Source organism: Zootermopsis nevadensis, unplaced genomic scaffold (assembly GCF_977971745.1).
Source record: "Zootermopsis nevadensis isolate Lab colony 2312 unplaced genomic scaffold, Znev_1.0 Znev_ptg000007l, whole genome shotgun sequence".
NCBI classification, from domain to species: Eukaryota; Metazoa; Arthropoda; class Insecta; order Blattodea; family Termopsidae; genus Zootermopsis; species Zootermopsis nevadensis.
In genome coordinates, this window is record NW_028259139.1 from 3,806,950 (window position 1) to 3,828,002 (window position 21,053).

The window sequence follows — 21,053 nt, forward strand, 5'->3', positions numbered from 1 at the left end:
TGTAGTGGTTTCAGAATTCAGGGCAGATGAATGGAGATAATGTGGACAACACAAGATATGAAACTAGGAGAATTTTCATGACCAAAAGAAGGGAATATCTGAAAGACCAAGTTAATGATCTTGAAACAAGCAGTAAGAACAAAAATATTTGAGATTTGTATAATGGAAGGAATCTGTTGTTATACCTTATTCATATGAAGTGTGATAAAATGGACTACACAAATAATCAGGAAATATCACTTATTGGGTGCATACAAATTTTTATCTTGCATTTTTCTTTTGAGGTTAACTGCAGGTGTAGACAGAATTATTGGGTATTATCAATGTGGATTTTGACAAAATCATATCATGTTTATTCATCAGATACTGGAGAAAAAATGGGAGGACAGTGGAACAGTATACAAGCTATTTCTGAACTTCAATAAAGCATATGATACAATTAGGAGGAATGTTTGATACAACATTTTTATTAAACTTAGTGTACCCATGAGCTGATCATGAAAATTACAATACGTTTAAATGAAACCTGTATTAAAGTTCATGTAGATAAACATTTGTCTGATGTATTTCTTATTCAGAATGGTCTGAAATGTTTAGAATATACCATCAGGAAGATCTAAGCACACGGGAGATTGGTCTATACTGATGATGTCAATTCATAGGGAAAAATTACAAATATCATAAAGAAAACACAGAAGTTGTGTTATTAAATGGTAATAAGGAAACTGGTGTAGAAGTAAACACAGAAAAGAATCTAAGTACAGCATACCATTTTCAGTCGGAAAAGTTTTTAAGTCTGATTCTAAACAGTTATGGAGCTACAGATATGAAAATGTGTCATAGTTCAAATATTTTGGAATGACAGTAGAAATTAAAATACAGTTCACAAGCAAAACAAGAGTGAAATAAATTCACAAATTGTTTGCTGTTTAGAACTATCTCATCTGCTGCCTAAAAATGTAAAGAGTAAAGTGTACAAAGCTTTAATCTTTTATGTGTGTGAAACTTTTGTTGTCATGTTAAGGAGATAAACGAGCCTATATTTTTATTCACTAAATTTGATTTTACTTCTTTTTGTCAGGTTTTTGAATGACACAGAAATTGCCAAAGCACAAAGAGACTTTGAACTGAAGAAAGCAGCATATGATGTGGAAGTGCAGACAAAGGTAGGCTTTTTAACTTGAATATGGGGATGTAATACAGTTGAACATACTCAGATTCACATTCAGAAACTTCTAGTGTGGTGCAGAGTTTAATATTTTGAGCTTGTAGTTTATGACAATTAACAGAGGGCTGTTATAGTTATCAGTGGAGACTATTTTGGCAATATAAAAGGATCTTAGTGAAATGTGGGTGTTTATAAAATTATAACAGTTTGTAATGAGCAGGGAAGGACAGCTGACTGAAGGAAGTATGATAGATTGCTGGTGGAATTATAAATTTTCCTTGCACAAGCTGCAATGTTTAACATAAACCTTCATTACTAGAGTTAAGCCGGCCGCATTGGCCACACGGTCTGAGGCATAGACCTCATGCCCTTTGGCACTGGGACAATGGGTTCGAATCCCACTTAAAGAGATGGATGTTTGTCTGCATCTTTCTGTATTGTGCTGTCCTGTGTAGGTAGGGGCCTTGCGACAGGCTGATCACTCGTCCAAGGAGTCTTACCGAATGTCTAATAGGATTCAATGAATGAATGTATACCTCGACACCTGCAGGTAAAAGAGGATAAAAACTAAAAAAAAACGAGTTAAGTGCCTTTACTTATGCTAATTTGAATTAATTATTATTATAATTTTTGAGATGCAACTTGGTTGCAACAACTTTCTTCTGATGAATTTTCGGTTGAGTCCAAATGCGTTTCAGAAAGCCGAGGCTGAGTTGGCGTATGAACTCCAAGCTGCCAAGACAAAGCAACGCATTAAGGAAGAGCAGATGCAGATCTTAGTTGTAGAACGAAGTCAGGAGATTGCTGTGCAGGATCAGGAAATGCAGCGCAAAGAGAGAGAGTTGGAAGCTACAGTTAGGCGACCTGCAGAGGCAGAAAAATACAAGTATGATTGTAATGAAGTTTTGTAGGGAGTGACTATGGCACCTTTCTTTGTTGTCCTTTATTGTGTTCTGATTTCTGGTCACCATCATTTAGCAATCAAGAAGTAGAGCAACTAGTAGTCTGTTTCATCCTCATCCAAAAGTTTTTGTAAGATTTGAGGTTTTCACAGTGGTGAGTATGAAGATTTCTGTCTTCTGGGTTGTTGCGCTGTGTAGTCTGGTCGGTGTTAACCGACGTTTCAGAGGTCCTACTGCCTCCATCGTCAGGGCGATTAAAAATATGAAGATTTCTGTCTTCTGGGTTGCACTGTGTAGTCTGGTAGATGTTTACCAACATTTCAGAGGTCATACTGCCTCCGTCATCAGGGCAATTTATCGTCCTGATGACGGAGGCAGTATGACCTCTGAAACGTTTGTAAACATCTACCAGGCTACACAGCGCAACAACCCAGAAGACAGAAATCTTCATCCAAAAGTCTCTTTAAAGGTCATGCTCAATTTTATAATACTTTGGAAAAATCTGTTTTATTGCATTCTGTCAACTTGTTGAATCTGATTGGTTTTACATAAAACAGATTTATCCAGTATAGGTTTGGTGTTTAGTCCTGTGTATTAGATTCATTTATGGTTCATCCATGTGTATTTAACTTTTCACTACCAGGTTGTTATGAATTATTGTTATAGTGTGGTTCTGGACTTTTGATGGTTTGACAGTGGCCTGTAATTTTTTAAAAGAGTTGGAAATTTTAGCTTTTATGTTTTCTTCTTCATATGACAGAACATTCAAGGAAATTTGAAGTATTGAATTCTATTATTTTGTTGTTTATAACTTTTACTTATTGTGGGTTCTCATCCTCAGAATGCCATTGTTTTTAATCTTTATTTTTAAATTGCTATCCTATATGTGTTTATTAATTTTTTTATTTATAGACACTCATAGAATTTATCTTCACAATATGACATTATTACTTGGTTATTTGCAAAGAGAAGTGTATTTAAACATTTACTATTGAAATTCATAATTTGCCTAAATTAAATGGTGAGTCATGAAGCAATGCAGGAGTTACTCAGAACATCAAATTTTAAAAACCTTTAATTTGCCCCTTTGCAAAACCTTGGTGTTTACATCTTTCTTCAGACTGGAGAAGTTGGCAGAAGCTAATAGGAATAGAGTAATCCTAGAAGCTGAGGCAGAAGCAGAATCAGTACGAGTGCGTGGAGAAGCAGAAGCATTTGCCATCGAGGCAAAGGCTCGAGCAGAGGCAGAGCAAATGGCTAAGAAAGCAGATGCCTGGAAGGACTACAAGGAAGCTGCCATGGTCGACATGCTTCTCGATACTTTGCCAAAGGTACAGCTCAGTTCAGGAGTGGCTAAAATTGTCAGACTTTGCCAGTGCATGTGTGTGTGTGTGTGTGTGTGTGTGTATATATATATATATATATATATAAAAGCAAATTATTTTATATTTGAAATTATCTCTTGCTTTGTAACTCCAGCTTTTACACTCTTCGTTGTCACGATCTCTTCCATTGCTTATTCTGCATCACTTCTCTATTTGTTTGAAAGTTTTGTGTCCAAGATTGATGTGGAGATAATAAATAATAATAGTATGATGATGTTATAATCAGTATGAAATTAATATTACAGAAATTGGTTGTATGAATGTTTTATATTTAGGTTTTGATGTTAGTATCAGATTATTCATTAACATTTTGAATGTTTGGATAAATACCACAAAGTAAGTCAGTGGAGAAAGTGCATTGTACATCAAGTGTTGGTTGCATATTTCAGGTGGCTGCTGAGGTTGCAGCCCCTCTCTCCCAAGCCAAGAAGATTACAATGGTATCCAGTGGACAAGGAGAAATTGGTGCAGCCAAATTAACTGGAGAAGTTCTGAGCATTGTCAGTAGAGTACCAGAAGTGGTCAAGAACCTTACAGGCGTTGACATCATAAAGGTAATAGGACATGATCCAAGTAGATTATCATGAAGTATAGAAAATATGAATTTACTAATTCCATGAGGCATAGTCCTTCTTCGTTGTTTCCTGAGCTAGTCAAGAAATTCCCCTACTTTTACAGAACCCAAAGGTTTATTACTATGTTCACAAAATTATTCCCTAGTTGAGTCAATTGAATCCAGTCCACGCCTTCCCACGTCATTTTCTTTAGATCCATTTTTTGTTATCTTATTGTTTACTGTGTCTTCTCAGTTTTTCGAGCCAAAATATGTATGCTTTTCTCATTTCCTCCATATATGCTACATGTCCTATCTAGTTCATCCTCTTTGATTTTATTGTCCTAATAATATTTTTAAGGTGAAGGAATGTAGAGAGATGAATATTTGAGTTGTATTAATACAGTCCACAGACCAGGAGAAAAGCCCTGCTAGGAATTCGTTATACGCGCATGCGCAAGATTTCACAGTGAGTGACGACCCATCCTAAAAGCATGCGTTCCACAACCACTGAACGAATAACAGACGACAGGCTTTCATGTGTTCTAATGGGTATAGCTTCAAGATTACCTCACAGTGGCACAGTGATTTAAACTAGAATATTATCACAACACCCTAGAGGTGCACCCACTACACGCTACTCTTAACTGCTTGATGTTTTCATTCTGTGTGTAATAGTGTAAAATACTGACATATCACACTTCCCCAGCCCTCTAGTCCACTTGATAGTAAACATTCCCCCTGCACCGCCCCAGGAACGACTTCCCCCTACAGGGCTTTTCTCCTGGTCTGTGGTAAATGTGGTTTTACAGTAAAGTTATGCCACTAATGATAATGTTCCATTTTTCAGTCTGTCCGTGCCGCTTGAAGATCTCATCTGATGAATTATTCTATTGCATTTTTCTTCGTTTCATCAAGTAATAAGCTGTCAATATATAGGCTAGTCATACTTCATTGTACTATTCTCATTTGTTTTATTTTGACAGGTATTTGTAATAAGTACATGTTGTTACAGATAGCCTTTATGCAGAGGTTTTGAGTGTGGGATCCATAACCAGAATTCATTGTAATTTCCTTGATGGAAATGTTGCTATTTGCATTTATTGATCAGTTTAACAGTACTTTGTGATTTAACAACTCAGTGAGAGAATAAATTAATACATTTACTGTCAGCCATGGAAGCTGCTGATCAACTGAGTGTGCTCTAGCACCAGTGAAAATTTATAAAATCATAGCTAGTAAAAATATTCAATTTGTTTCCCTGTAGATGTTACTCAGATGTTATAAAAAACATCATAGATTATATTTCAGGCTTTGAATTACTGAAATGTGCATGATGTTTCAATATTTAATAGAAGTGATTATTTTATATTTCTAGTGTGTATTTGTAGCCATGGCTATGTAACCTACAAGGTGAAATGGGGATTCATATTTCTGGCAGTGAATGTTTTAATTGGTTAATCCAGTAAATGTTGTCTCTTTGTTTTCCCTTGGGATATAACTGTCATTGGACTATGTCATTGTTGGTGTATGTCTGGGCTGAGTTAAGGTCCTTTTAGGCTATAGGCACTTCTGTTTCATAGGCCCTATGGTGGAGTTCTTGTCATTTTATAAACAAATCCTGTTTCCTTGTTTTCTTCCTCATTTCATTTCTGATGTCACACAAGGTGGCTTGGAACCAAGGAATGAAGAGTGTGATCCCTCCCTAGCCAAGTCATGCTACCTTGTTACCCTGAATCCCACAGAGCTGCTGGCTGAACACGTATATATATATATATATATATATATATATATATAACAGTGGCCTGTATGGGCCCTTCCTATACGTTCCTTTGAACAGGCTAAAATAAAAAAATCTTACTGGAACACTGTGATGTCCATGCCCGCCCGCCCACCAACCAACCTGGACCCTTCCATATTTCAGACTAGTCCTTTAGACCGAGGATATGCAACATATGGCCCCACAGGCCACATATGGCCCTTGTAACCTTTTTATGCATATTACCAAGGATCTGACAACACTACCAGATGTAAGACCAAGCTGTACTCATCCTTTGTTTCATATGCTCCCTCCAAGTCAGGATACTTCACTGACAGTGGGACATATCATCCTATCTAGTACAAGTACTATGAACTCATCTCCTTTTTCCTCTTTGTGAAGAGCAAAAGTTCTCTCTTGTGAGGATTTACATGTAGGTCTTTGGTCCTGTACCAGCTTTTCGCTGTGTTCAGATCCCTTACATGAACTCTGGCAATATGTGCAAATTCCTGTTATCATCAAGGCCAAGTATGTACAAACCCCCTTCATTGAGCCATGCAAAGAGCCCATTCACCACCAGGCTAAACAGTAATGGGGACAAAGCCCACCCTACAGAAATCCCTATTCAACAGGCTCAACTTGCATGTTGATACATTCTCAGTACCTACAATAATATCAAACATTAGAAGCCTGATTCTCAAATCCTCAATAAGTAAAAGTGTTCATGGTTGGTTTGTTTCATTCTAGAGGGTGTGTATTTTGAAATGCAAAGTATCAAAATTAAATTCTTAAAATATTTAATGCTTCTGTAGAAGATTCAAGAAAAAACTGCTATTTTCATCATACATTGTATTCATCTGACGTATTTTCTTTGTCAGTAATGTGGATAATCAGAATATATATATTTGTTTTTATCTGTGTAGCTTTATTTGTAACCTTTGTATTATTTTTAATAATAATAATAATTGCATTGAAGTAGATAAGTGCAGTTTTGAACTGGGATAATTACTTGCAAGCCTCTTCCTGTCCATTAGGCCACACCTGTGTCATGCATGCTTTCCTTTCGTAGACAGTTGGTTATTATATTATTATATTAGTGAGTAGTAGTTAGCCCCTAGACTGGACCGCAAGATGGAGGACCACTAGCTGTCCGCAACTGCTTATTCAATATACTCTCAACAACCCTCCATATTTCGAGGCCATCTCCTTCATTTGCAATATGAGAATGTGTCATGGTGTGGTGACAAAGCATCAATTTATGATGGTGAGTAAAAAAATCTATAAATTTTGCATTAATCATTTTTTTCTTTTGAAAACTGCAAAAATGGCTCTCATATAGTATTAAACAATGTGAAAATAAGTTTTACGCCAAGTTATATATTACTTCTACCTACCTCTAACTTATTAAGGAATTCAGTGTAGCACAGAATTATGTCTTACCACATCTAGCATTACAGAACACATGCAGTAAAAATTTTCATAAGTATTGAATGGCTGTGACAATTGATACAAATGTAGCGTAAGAATTAGACAAGTGATGGAAGGTCCATTTCACTTTAAAACATTTCAATGTGTGTCAGAATCCAGCCCTACTTCTTTTACTTGTAATCTATGAGAAAATTAGAAAATCTGCGGTCTTCATGACACGTGCTACCATAGCAAATGCATGATTTGTATGTGCCTCCTTGTCTGCCTTATGGAAACATGAACTAAGTAACTAGATGGTTCATCACCGAAATAACCAAAGCCCTCCACCGGACCCTGTCCTGGGCCAACAAAATCCAGTCTCCTTCAACCCCTATCTTCATAGATCCCGCCTGACATCTCTGCGGTCTCTTCCCCTCAGGCTTCCCAATCAATACCTGGTGTACACCTCGGCCCATCCATGCGCGACCTTATGGGGACATGACCAGCTTAAATCAGCATCAACTTGCTACTAAATATGAAACAAACGTTTAGCTAATACGCAGGACTGGTTTACGTTAACGGTGAATTCTGCCACAATTCCCTACTTCTGTCTCCTTCATTCTTTAAACAGGCTATATTTAATGTTTCATGAGTTAGCAAGCGCCTATCCAGACTATGCACAGTATTAAACCACACCCGCATTGCAGTAGCATATTGCGAATTGATTTTATTCCTGGGAAGAGGGGCTGATGCTTATTTGGATTTGATGTCTCATAACACTTTTGTAATATTCTGATACTTAATATTTTTTCTGGTATTGAACTCGTGAAAGGATGACGGAGCCGGACGAGAACAGTAATTAGTAGCATCGCGAGGGTCTTAACCTATGCTCCTGCGCACAATTTATTCTGTGGTAGCGATGTGCCAACATGGCGAAGTTCGTAGAAAGTGTTTTAATTGTAATCTTGGTGTACGCATTAAGTGAACAAATTACTGCCTTTTCTCTAACTCCTGCAGACTGGCGATTATATGATGACCTGAAAGCAGGCCGTGGGTTATATAACAGTGACAATCAAGTTACTGTACTGAATGCAACAAGTTTTAAAAGTAGTGTGTTTGGAACAAAAAACGCGTGGATCATTGAATTTTATAACAGTTGGTGTGGATTTTGCCATCGATTTGCTCCAATCTGGAAGTCTTTAGCAACAAATATATATGGTAAATCCACGTATTCAATAAGTTGAGTTTGACATCGAAGTTATTTTGAGTACACACTTTTTAACACGACATGCGTAGCAGTAGAAATTTTGCCACATTAACATTTTAAAGTTGTGGTTTCATATGGTTTTTAACCTCATTTGTACCAAATGCCTACCGGAGTGGGATTGCGAAACAAGAATTATCGCCAATCGTAATGGCTTTGGTTGAGCTTTTGCTTGATCTAAGTAAACTTTCCTGCTATTTTGAGGTGACTTCCAACTTCATATGTTCAGTTACAGTTCAGCACCAAATAATTTGTGATGTCTACACATTTGGCTACAAAATAAAAAGCAAATGTACTGTAGAAGTGAAAGGTGATGATACAGGTATTCTACCATGTGTCCAATTTATTGAGAACCATATTTTGTAGCAGATGGTGTAATAAGTGTAAGAAGTTGTAAAGCTGACCGAATTGGAATCTGTTGAACTGTGATAGGTTCCAAAAATTATTTCAAAATAATGCCTTAGAGGAGAAAGACTTGAAAAATGGATGTCAATAGGGCCTAGTTCAGTGATGGATGATGCCACATCATTTGAATGTAGATAGCAAGATGGTATTTTGAAATTGATTACTTTTCCCCATCTCTCGGTTTATTATGTGTGCTCACATTTGTATTATTTAATGTTCTATATCTTCTGTGCAACCAGAAGATTCAGCACCATATTCGCAAAACCTCACCATAGGACATAATATAGAGCCAGTCTTCTTCGATCCAATTTTTTACATCTGTTTTCTCTAAGATTAACTTTAGTATTATCCTCACCATCTGCAGTTTGGTTTCCATAGTATCCTCAAGGGGACAGAAAGATACAGTTGCTAGAATATTGTTGAATAACATACTCAGCCGTGTAAAGGTACATCCGTTTTGTTTCAGACTGGAAAGATGTCATAACTGTTGCAGCTGTGGATTGTGCAAATGATGACAATAACCCACTATGTCGTGAGTATGAAATAATGCATTATCCAATGCTAAAGTTCTTTCCAGCTAATTCAAAGCCAGATAATATGGGAGTTACTGTGAGTAAAGGAAAGAATGTTGAAGAGATACGATCAACTATTGTTGAAATATTAAAAAAAGAGCATATGGAGGGTAGGGGGCCCAGTTGGCCAAACATTACACCATACAGAAACAGTGATATTAAGAATGTGTGGAAGTATGTTCCTAAATCAGTGAAGTTTATGATTTTAATATTTGAAGACATTGATTCCTTTGTTGGAACAGAAGTTATATTAGATCTTCATCAAATAGACAGTGTTCAGTTGAGGTCTGTGCTTAATCAGAATGAAGCTCTGTCTAAACTTATGGGTGTGTCTACATTTCCAAGCATGGTGGTTGTTCAGTCTAACATGATGACATTTCCACTGAGTGTTGGTGATAAAACACGAGAATCTTTTCGCAAATCAATAAAAAGTTTTCTGAAATCAAGACATATAATTGTACCAAAGGAAGAAATACCGAAATCTCCTGAGGAGCCACAAAATAGGGAAATTTCTGATTTATTGGCATTAATTGCAGCAGAGGAAGAAAAGAAAAAAAAGCTTGACGTCAAACAAATGGGGGATGTTGTTTTCTATGTGGACCTAGAGAGGGCAGTCTCTTACAGTTTGAAGCATGAGGTTCCTTCATACAAACTGATTTCAGGAGAGGCTTTCACAGCACTGAAAAATTACTTGAACGTTCTTGTGAAGTACCTTCCATTCAGTGGTAAAGCTTTGAATGTCTTGAATAATTTTAAGAAAAGCATTTTTAAACATACAAATGAGATAAGAGGAGAAAAGGTATTGGAATATTTAAATATGTTTGATAATGGTGCAGAGTCTGTGTTTTCATTGCATGACTGGATTGGATGTAAAGGAAGCAAGCCACAGTACCGTGGATATCCATGTAGCTTGTGGACTCTGTTTCACACACTCACTGTGAATGCAATGATTCAGAACCAGCAGTTGGGCAGCCTAGAGGTCCTCAATGCAATGTTAGGTTATGTAACATACTTTTTCGGATGTGAAGATTGTTCCAAACATTTCCAAGAGATGGCAGCCAGATCAGTGCATGAAGTATCAAGCCTACAGGACAGTGTCTTGTGGTTGTGGAAAGCCCATAATGAGGCAAACAATCGCCTGTCTGGTGATGAAACAGAGGATCCAGAGCATGTAAAAATTCAGTTTCCATCTCTCAACACATGCCCATCATGTAGGAACAAAGATGACAGTTGGAATACTGATGAGGTCCTGAATCATCTCAAAAATATGTATGGCAAGCAGAACATAAGCTACGTGGGTGTTGAGAAGGAGAACGTTTATTCTGATGAGGAATCAGTTTTTGTTTTAAATGAGGGGAAGAAGAAACGATTTGGGTGGAATTTTAACATTTTTGACATTAGTTTGTGTGTAGTATTGTATGCTTTTTCAGCTACCATTTTAATACTAGTATGTATAAAATTTATTATGAGAAGAGGGTATCGGAAAAAGTTGTACATGTATGATATATTGGGTAAAGTGTAATATCATTTCTTATAATAGACCATTGTTAATGTACTTTGTACATCATACAACAACTCATATGCATTTAGGACTCTGATTTTGGCAGTGGATCATTTAAAGTGGGCCTATGTGTCTTGTCTCTAAAGTGTGTGGAGCAGGGGTTTCAACCTATGGGCCACATGCTGCTCCCCTCTCATTATTGTGCTTTGTGCATCCTGCAAACATTTTTTGTAATGTTGTGTAATTCTGTGTGATGAAAAGTAGGTACCTGATGTCAAAAAAACATTCTCTTAATGTCGTCAGTATTTGGCAGTAACTGTTACTGTAATCAACTGTTCAGCTTAATGAAGAACATCAAATCAAGAACTAGGATGTATCTTACATTAACATTTGTAGGAGGGATGCATGTGAATCTCAGAAATGTTAATTAAACCTGATATTGAAAGACTACTCAATCATAAGTAGTGTCAAATATGTCACTTATGACTGGTTTTGTTAAGCTGTTTGCAGTTGTAGGCTTAATTCAGTACCAATCTTAATGAATTGTCATATATAAGAAAGGGTGAGAGGCCCCAAGTGTAGAAGTTACGAACTCTTGGTATAGACAATGAATCCACTGTGTATAATCTGTGATAGTTGTCCACAGTGCCTTCTTATATATGTTTTACATAGATACATCACAAGAGTGAACATACCAAAGACTGAAATAATCGTGTGCCGTCTAGATTTATTTCATGGTATACCTTTAATTTAGGAATGAATTCTAGGCAGGGAAAGTACAGTAAAATGGAATTCTTTTATTTGATTGAAGAAACCTTTTGGTCTTATTATTATTGCATGTTTATTTGTTGATTTCATATAAAATACCTTGCATGTAATAACTACATGTATAATTGTTATTATGTCCATATTAGAAAACATGGTTATGAAATAATTTAACTATGTGTGTGTGAATTCCAAAATTTAATTATATTGCTGAAGCACTGAATACTGCTATAAAAATGAAGGAATATAAACTAAATTTCTTGTAATATTTCGTAGAATGTTTAAATGAAATGTATCAAGATCGGCATTTAACGAAGGAACATGCTATTCAGGTTATATCGAATACATTCCAAAATACTGTCAGCTGCTTTCTTATTGAAAAGTTTGACTCAGTATTGCTAGGTCACACCTAGCTACATGTCTCACATTAGGGTGGTTTCCTTCAACTGAAACAATACAATTTTTAGTAGTATTTATATTTAGTAAATATCAGGAAAGTGTCAACACTAATTTCTTAATGGTCTTTTGACATATGGGCTTTGGTAATGTAGTGTACTATTTTATAGTAATCAGTTATGTGTCAAAATTGAAACAATAAAAGGCATGAACAATGAAAAGAAGTATAATGCAAAATTGACCTACTTTTAGCATATACACATAATGCATCACAAACTACTCATGCTGATGTCACAGTCATAATTTTAGCTGTTGTAGGTACCACAGTGTACTTTATGATATGAATAGGTTCAGTCTTTATTTACCCTGTAAATGACTGCATCCCAAACATCTCATCATAAAATGTAAAGGGTGGCAGAAACATGAAAAAGGAAGATTTGTAGAGAATCTTAAGTTTTTATCTCCCCCTCAACAGTTGCATGTGGTGTTATAACCATCATTAAATTTGACAAGTGAAGAAAATTAAAAGAAAAATTCATTTATAATCTGCAGACTGAATTAACTACATTCATAATTGTAAGTGTATTGTACAGTTTGATATTTATAGTTTTAAGATGCTGTCTTACGTCAAATACTATATACCAATAGAAACCATTGTTTGATGTGAGAAAACTTGCTTCTTGTACAAGCAATATACATTAAATGTAATTTAGACAATGTGACAGGTTGGTTTCAGGCCATCTGAAGAGGAGGAGGGGTGGCATCCCTCTGTACTTTCAGTGTTGATTGAAGTGCGTGGTTATTCCTACCCGTAACATTTCTTGATGTGAAATAGAATCAGGAATGTGAAAGAGCTTGAGAATGGTCAGAAATAGTAAGTATATGGGAGGAACAAAATTCTGGTTGGAAAACCTAAAGGAGAGAAGCTTGTGCATATAAGTTGATTGATAGTCAGTACGCAGACTTGTGTAAATAGTCATGTAGATATTGTTAAGCTGAGTGATTTTATATCTTTGCTGTAGTTAATCCTTATTCCTAAGTTATATAAAATGCACTACATTCTGTAAGAATATGTTATTATGTCTAATCACTGTAATGTAGCCAGACATGCCAAGTTTTATTGACAACATTGTATCGGTACCAGAGCACACCATTTTGCTTTCAAATTGAACTTCCTTTTGGATCATCATCTTTGATTTGTAGGATTAACAAACTTTAGAGCATATCAAGATACAGATTTCCAGTGATATTTCTTATAAAGAAACAAAATTGCTAAATGACTAATTAAACTTTACTGTAACCTTTTAAATTGCCAGTGTATAACTCAGCAAGGCCGTGTTATTTTTGTGACGCTGTCCCACCACATGCCATTTAGGTGCTTGAGAGAAGAGGATGTATAGCTCCTACTCATTCTTCACCTCGTCACTAGATGGGAGTGAGTTGTCAGCATCACGCCCCAGCCGTGCTTTACCCCTGGGAAAGGATCCTGGTACCCATTGGGTAGGAGGCTGGGTGGGCCCCAGAACTGGACGCAGAGGCTAGAGGAAAAATCCTCTTCCCTTGTTGGGGATCGGACCCTGGTCATCCAGTCTGTAGCCAGTCACTATACTGACTAAGCTACTGTGGCTCATAAGTTATTTTTGTGGGTATTTAAATTTATGTACAGACATTCACAAGGAATGCCTAAACTTGCCGCCAATTAATTGGCTATATATATATATATATATATATATATATATATATTCACATACAGCAGCCAGTATACTGGTCACAGGTATTTTAAAGGTTAATTACTAAGGTAGTTAATTGGACAAGGCCTGACCTCTGTATTTACCATACCAGACCTGTCAACAGTGAACTCATTTTTGTGGGTATTTGTCAAAGATAAGTGTGTATACAAGCAACACCTGCTAATAAACATAAAGAACAACTTTGTATAAACTATTACAGCATGTTTATATATGTTGATGGCTTCAGAAATAGTTAATAACAAGCTTGGTAGGTGTATTACATATTGGAATACACACATTATCCTCATGCATTTAGCAGTATTAAATCTGCCTTGTTTGATAGTTCCTACATTGGCCACCAGATTATCTACTTTATGGCGTTTATCATCTGTCATTTTGTTATCACCTCTCCTAGGATATTCATAAGCACAATTTTGAGGTTGTGCAAAATAACTTAACTTCCACGTCAAATTTCACTCAAATTCATCCAGTGGTTCTCATGTAGAATTAACTGGACAGACTGACACAACCAGCCCATAATGCATTCTCCCTATGCTCTTTGTGCAAAGAATGCAAAAAAACTGGCTGTGAGTATAACAGTGTCCTATGAAGCATGTTATATGACCAGGGGTAAGCAAATTTTGTGAATTGCTTAATACAGTACGCGACTGTAATCTTGACACTTGCAAGTAATGCAGGAAGTCCGAAGCGTTGAAGGCTGATGCTATCTTTCCTCCTTCACCCCACTTCCTCGCCCCACAAGTCTCAAGATTACAGTCACAAACTATATATATATATATATTTCTGGAGCCCTGATGGAAAAGATTGTTGTGGATGTCTGCACAATCTTGTCTGGCAGCAACATTGAAATGTTGTAGCCACTAAAAGTTATGTCTGATTATGTTACAGTAAGGCTGGCTTCGAGATACATCCAAGAAACGTGTGTGTTGAAGAAAGCTTTTAACTTTAAGTTTTTGATACAGGGCTTCTGTTCAAGGTGACAATACTTGCTGATTCTGCATCATTGGTCAGTAATGGCAGCATACAGTTTTCTAGGAATATATCTTTGACTTTACTGCTAGTATTATGTGACTTAGGCTGTATAATTCACTTTAAAATGTTAAAATACCTTGTTCCATTTATTTGTTAAGTGGCTTTGGAAAATATACACTCTTGTGATTGTGTGTGACTCAGTTTATAATAATTTAATGTGATTGTAAAACAGTTCTCAGTATCATGAAAAATGCATTTATTAACTACAAAATGTAATTCAGAATTATCGTGTTTATCATTCTAGTCAGTGCTTGATTGATAGAAGGATTGGGGAGATTTAGAGAATAAGAAATTACAAAGCATTATGAATTTCTACAGCTCATTGAAGGATACAGTTTCACAAGACATTGAATGTGTTGACCTATTCTCTGAAATGTGAGTACTTCAAAAATTTTTGTATGTTGGTACTATAAATTTATAATTCAGCAATGCCATTTAATGTCCTGGATTTTTGTGTGGATGGTCATATGATGAAATCCTGGTTGTCATAAATTATTTTTATTGTTTGCTGTTGTAAATGTTACAGATTGTTTTTGTTATTATACTGTTACTGTTAATAGTGATTGAAGATATTATTGGGGGGGGGGGTGTTGCTTAAGTACTTGATTTTCTGTGCATAAACGAGCAGACTTAACCTCAGAAAATTCACACGTCACTGTTTGTAGTTGTCACATTATAAATAATATTGTATACAAAATCTGTAAATATGTTTGAACTGTCACCGTACCATATGACATGTGCCTAGTTCCAGTGGTTCATTAGTTATCATCAAACCAAAAGCTTAATATGGATTTTATGCAGTTTCCAGATTGTTTTACTTTCCACAAAGGAATTATGTAAACAAAAGTTTATATTTCTCAAAGATCATTTCAGGCCCTACATAAGCAGTACTAGTGTCATTCCCACCTCACAAGTTTGTGGGTCTCCTGTTTATAATTTCTGACTGTAGGAAATTGAAATATATAATGTGTGGATGGTCACCAGTTTCATACCCTTCTTAATGGATTTTGTGTAAATCAAGTCAGTTGGTTCAAAGTTGAAAGTGAGGGGATACACAGACAGCATGATGATTTTGTAAGCAAGCATTTTTCCTTAAGAAAATCAGACTAAAATCACAACAGAGAATAGGCCAATATTTTGTTGTATTCTTCTTTGAATGCAATATAAAATATATTTTTTTGTGGTGCTGGAACTCATGGGTTTTCTCTCTATAATTTTAAATGCCACAATTATTGATATACCCAGGCCTCACATCTCCCAAGGACCAGCCTTTATTATGTAATTGATTGTACATTTGTACATTCTTTTGCGTCTTAAAATTTGTAAAGTTAATTTGTGCTTAGCCTGTATAAGAGCTGAAATGGACATGACTACAGGAGATATGAAATCCCTTCTGTTTGCAATTGCTATGGCTGATGTCTTCATCATACATTCCTTTTGCTGTGTTAGAATATTGATATGTACAATGAATGACTGATCCAGGCTACAGTATTACTGGTTGATTGGTTGGTGGATGGATAAACCTGAGGGGTTAATATTATAACTTGTGTTTTTACTTAGATGTGTATTATTCTGTATGTGATATATTAGTGCCAAGTGGTGGACTTCTTAGCTGGGAAAGTAAGACATATATTTAATAAATTTACAAATAGGGTACTGGTGTGAATATTCACTTTCAAGTTAACTAAGGTTGGCTTTGATTTTATCAGTGGTACCAGCATTTCTTTGAAAAACACTGTACTCATTGCAAGCACAAATTGTATTTAAATCAGGGGATATATAACATGTATTTAAAGGAGCAAATGCTCTTATTATACTTCTATAAAATTGTGTCAAAAAAGCTGTCTGATCTGTGAAAATGTAATTGTATTTGTCTTGTAATTTTAAAATATATGTCTTTAAATTAACAGATGATTTGAAGGATGTGTAACTGTTTTTTTTACACATATGAAAAACTTGTGTATTATAAGTAAATAATTACACCTCCTTTAAAATGCCCACTAAATTTATGGAAATTTTGAAGGCATGTTATTTATTTATAATAAATATGAAAAATGTATGTCTATAAAACAGGCACACAGCTTGAAAGATTTTCACATGTAGTCACAGACATTCATATGTAAATGTTTGATTAATTTTTTAAAATGTTATGCTAATCTATGTACGAAATAAGCAGTGACAGGCAAATCCATTGAAAGATAGTTTAAATGATATAACTTCATATTTATTTGTAATTTAGTTTATTAGTTGCTGGTCATTGATGGTTTATGGTACTGAGTGTATAACATTCCATATTATAACTATAGTGTGTTGTGGGTTTTCTTTGTTGTAATTAAAATTGTAACTATTTTCAAAGATATAATAGGAAGCTGTATGTCCTGCAAGTTTCCCCTTTGATGTGATGTAGGTCTTCTAACATATGTGCAATGGGAAGCCCCCCCCCCCCTTTCAGTTCTCTGAGTAAGTGAAAGATTTCCAGTGCGAACACTGGCTGCGTAGTACAAGTACAGGGTTATACAACAAAATTATTGCTAGCATTGAATTAAGGTGAATGTGGAAGTGGTTGTGGACTATTTTAAGGTACTGCCCAGCACTTGCCTGAATAAAATGAGGAAAACTGTGAAAAACCTTAGTCTCTAAGCCTAAATTTGAATCAGGTACCTCCTAAATGTGAGCTGAATTTGTTACCATTACAAATCAGTGATAACTTCAAGGTAAATTGTAATTTTATGATTTCATGCATTAGATAGAATGGAAACATTACTACAAATGACTGTACATTAAGTGAAATGAGATTAATTATAAATTTTGCAAAATATAGGAGAACAGATAAAGAAAGAAAGAGACATTTCTCATATTAATGAGAAGGTAGCTGTAGGAAGAAATGAGTAAAAGAAGATGGGAAGAAGAGCTGTAGGTGCAACAGGCATTAGTGCCTAAAGCATGCAAGAAGGTGACTACATGTCAAAGGGATCATGATATGATGGGGAGTTTCATTACCTCCAAGCAGTTCTTTTGAGGCAGAGAGGACTTTGGACTTACAGTTGTAATGATTATAAATAGGGTGCTGAGAAACATTAAGAATGTAGGAAACTCCATTATGTATTCAGTAATTTATGGTGGTCATCTCATGTTGTTAAGGAGATAAGATCAAAGATGGGATGGCAGGAAATGGAGCACACATGAGAGAGATGACAGCCTGCAAAATTTTGGTCAGAAAACATGGGGATAATGTAAGCCATACACATGAATGGATAAAGGTTGCCCTTGTGCCTAAGCACCATACTATGAAGGAGTGTAGGGGGAGATGAGATGAGACTTTGTGCTGTAGCTGCTTTACTCTTAGGACAGGAGTTCCCAGTTCCTACTGAAAAGGAGACAGGGTGTCTCAGAATACTTCAAGTGGTTATAAAAAGAAAATTTCAGCTCCTGTTGCTGGGAATTGAACCTCAGTCCAATTCATAGCCAGACTCTGCTAGTTCAGCTCATGTGATATTAAAATGGATCATAGAAAGGAAGATGTTATGAATATGAGAAGCTCAGAATAGGCTTCGGTAAGATACCCCATCATAGTTCATAATAGAATTTCTCAGTCAGCTAAATGAATGTTAAACTGGTCAAGGAAGATTATAATGACCTAGTTAGTAAAAGTTGAAATGAGTTACTAAAGGACTTTACATTTTTTGGAATCATTTTCCACTTTGCTGTACAACCACACAAGCTGCAGCTCAAAGCAGTCATTTTATTTGTATTACTTTTTTTATGATATAGCCTTAGATTTTATTTCTATATATTCCCATTTTGTACACTGTCACTGTTCTTTCTTCCCTAAGTTCATCCTGTGCATTTAGCAGGTTAGCTGTATGTTAACACATCTGACCAGTATCAAGGTGTGTGTGTTGTATATGTATGAATTCTGATGTTCAGTATCTGCAGTATATGGTGAAGACCTGTTAGTTTGTTACATGATGCATTTAAAATTCATGTCTACCCTACTTCAGCAGACTTGCAGGACTGTGTAAATAGGGAAGTATAATGAATATTGTTAATAAATCAGCTATGAAAGTCTTGTAATGAAGTTATGGCTTGCTTTCCTGTGGGACTGTGTACAAAACCTTTTGCCCTGTGTTCCAGATGTGATGTAGTAGGTCATTGTGAATGCTATATTATTACGACTATTGTTGTAGACATTGCATTGCTAAACCATTTTACTAGATATCCCTTAAAGCAGTGACTTAAACCTAAATGCATTAGAAACTGTGTATTAAATGGGGCAGCTGTGGTGTTACAAGGGGGACCATAGAAATGCAGTAGGGGCAGTTAATGTTTAAGAAGTTATTATTTTTAAAGTTTAAGAAATGCAATGTTATTTTTATATAATTTTAGGCAGGGTATTGCTTATAAACTTTTGTTTTATCTCTGTTAGTAGCCTAAGAAGATCCTAATATTATTTTAGCCACAGAAAATCATATTACTTATCAGTTCTCACAAATATGGGCTGGGACAATTTTCACATTTTCCAGAGATGTACAGTACAAAATGTCAGTATCACCCATTTAAAGGTGATAGTGCTGCCACTGTCAGTGAGGATTTGAAACAAAAAATTTACAGTGATGTGGCCTCCAGTGGAATGACAATTTGCAGCTAGGTTCAAATACTAAATGTACCTTCACTTATGTTATCGAAGATTTCTGTCTTCTTGGTTATTGCGCTGTGTAGTCTGGTCGATGTTAACCAACGTTTCAGAGGTCATACTGCCTCCGTCATCAGGGCGATCGCCCTGATGACGGAGGCAGTATGACCTCTGAAACGTTGGTTAACATCGACCAGACTACACAGCGCAATAACCCAGAAGACAGAAATCTTCATATTCACCGCTGTGAGAACCTCAAGTCTTACTTATGTTATCGTCTGTTAAATAAATAAGCCTATGATAGAAGTTTCAGTAAATTATATTGCTAGGCCAGTGTGTTGATACACTTTTGGGATATGCAGAATGATTCTGATTGGAAAATGTGTATTGGTGCTTTTTTGTTTTCCAACTTTTTAAGATTCACAAAAAGAGGTGTTATCTTTTGTAGTCTCTCTGAATTACGTAGCTGAGATGCAGTTACTTTGGCTTCCTTTCTTTCAGAAGAGAAATGATTTATGAAACACTATATATATATTTTTATGTGTGATGAATTGGTCTGGAAGAATAAAATGGGAAACAATTATTTGACCTTGATGTTTATATAGTCTGTTTTTTCAAGTACTAGTTTTATGAAGCTGTGAAGTTTGGGAACCTCTGTACTAGGATAACAGTTTATGTTCTTCTGTTACATTTTAATGATGTCATTTCCATATCTTTCAAACATATATGCCCTCCTCTTCCTTAGAGTAGTAAAATCTATAAACTCCTATTATTTTGAATGTGTGTGTGGTGCCGAATGTTTAATGTACTTATAATCATCTAAATAATGTTTGCCTTCAGTGCTTTTAGATTATCTCTTTTCTGTGCTTTTTATGTACTGTCAGTTTATGTTCATGGTTGTGACCACACAGGGCATTGTCTTACATATGTTGATTTTTATGTAAAAGAAGTCCCTCAGTCAGGTGAAAAAAAAATACTCTAAATGAAAGTGTATAATAAATATGAATATGGTAATTATTAAAACATTATTAAATTACCATCATGTTTTTATTATTATTATTATTCCTATGTTACCAACAACTGATCTGGTCTTTGGAACCATTGGTTTCTGCTAGAAGTGTTGGTGTCATAATGAAACTACCTGTTTGTCAGTTCGGAATCTCCTAGTAGATAGTTTGTGGTGTTGTGACAAGACAGCCTGTTCATAAGTCCAAAGTTCTATCCCCATATATATATATATATATATATATATATATATATATATATATATATATATATATCTTATTCTTTTAGCATTGTTCTGATTTTACATGGATTGGTAGTATGCCCAAGTGAGAGCACATTGGTTTACAGATTAAGGCTTTTGCAAAACCTGTGAGGCATGCAGGTGACTATGTCCCTTCTTCCAGTCAGAACTCTCTCCTGCTGTTGCAAACAAACAAATGGATTGCATTTACCCTTGCCAGGCGCACATGTGTAAGGAAGTTTGACAGTCTCTCTCCTATACATTTATAATTTGTAAGTTGAGAGTCTTGTGATGCTATATTGTCATAGCTGAGG

At 35.6% G+C, this 21,053-nt stretch overlaps 2 protein-coding genes across 4 annotated transcripts in view; both read left to right on the top strand.

The window, feature by feature from the left end:
• The window catches only part of Flo1 (flotillin-1), a 24,209-nt gene extending 17,528 nt beyond the window's left edge, over positions 1-6,681 (top strand). For all 3 annotated transcript variants that reach the window (XM_087343991.1, XM_022065829.2, XM_087343990.1), the window contains exons 7-11: positions 1,082-1,166; positions 1,867-2,054; positions 3,191-3,401; positions 3,845-4,009; positions 4,859-6,681. In XM_087343991.1, the coding sequence (XP_087200117.1) occupies positions 1,082-1,166; positions 1,867-2,054; positions 3,191-3,401; positions 3,845-4,009; positions 4,859-4,876 (667 nt within the window). In that variant the 3' untranslated portion in view covers positions 4,877-6,681. The remainder of the gene's footprint in view (positions 1-1,081; positions 1,167-1,866; positions 2,055-3,190; positions 3,402-3,844; positions 4,010-4,858) is intronic.
• Positions 6,682-7,863: 1,182 nt separating this feature from the next.
• On the top strand, positions 7,864-20,530 carry LOC110830654 (sulfhydryl oxidase 2). The gene is made up of 2 exons (XM_022065804.2): positions 7,864-8,392; positions 9,310-20,530. Exons 1-2 carry the CDS (start codon positions 8,104-8,106, stop codon positions 10,935-10,937), a joined length of 1,917 nt encoding a protein of 638 aa, XP_021921496.1. The 5' UTR covers positions 7,864-8,103; the 3' UTR covers positions 10,938-20,530.
• The last annotated feature ends 523 nt before the right edge of the window (positions 20,531-21,053 follow it).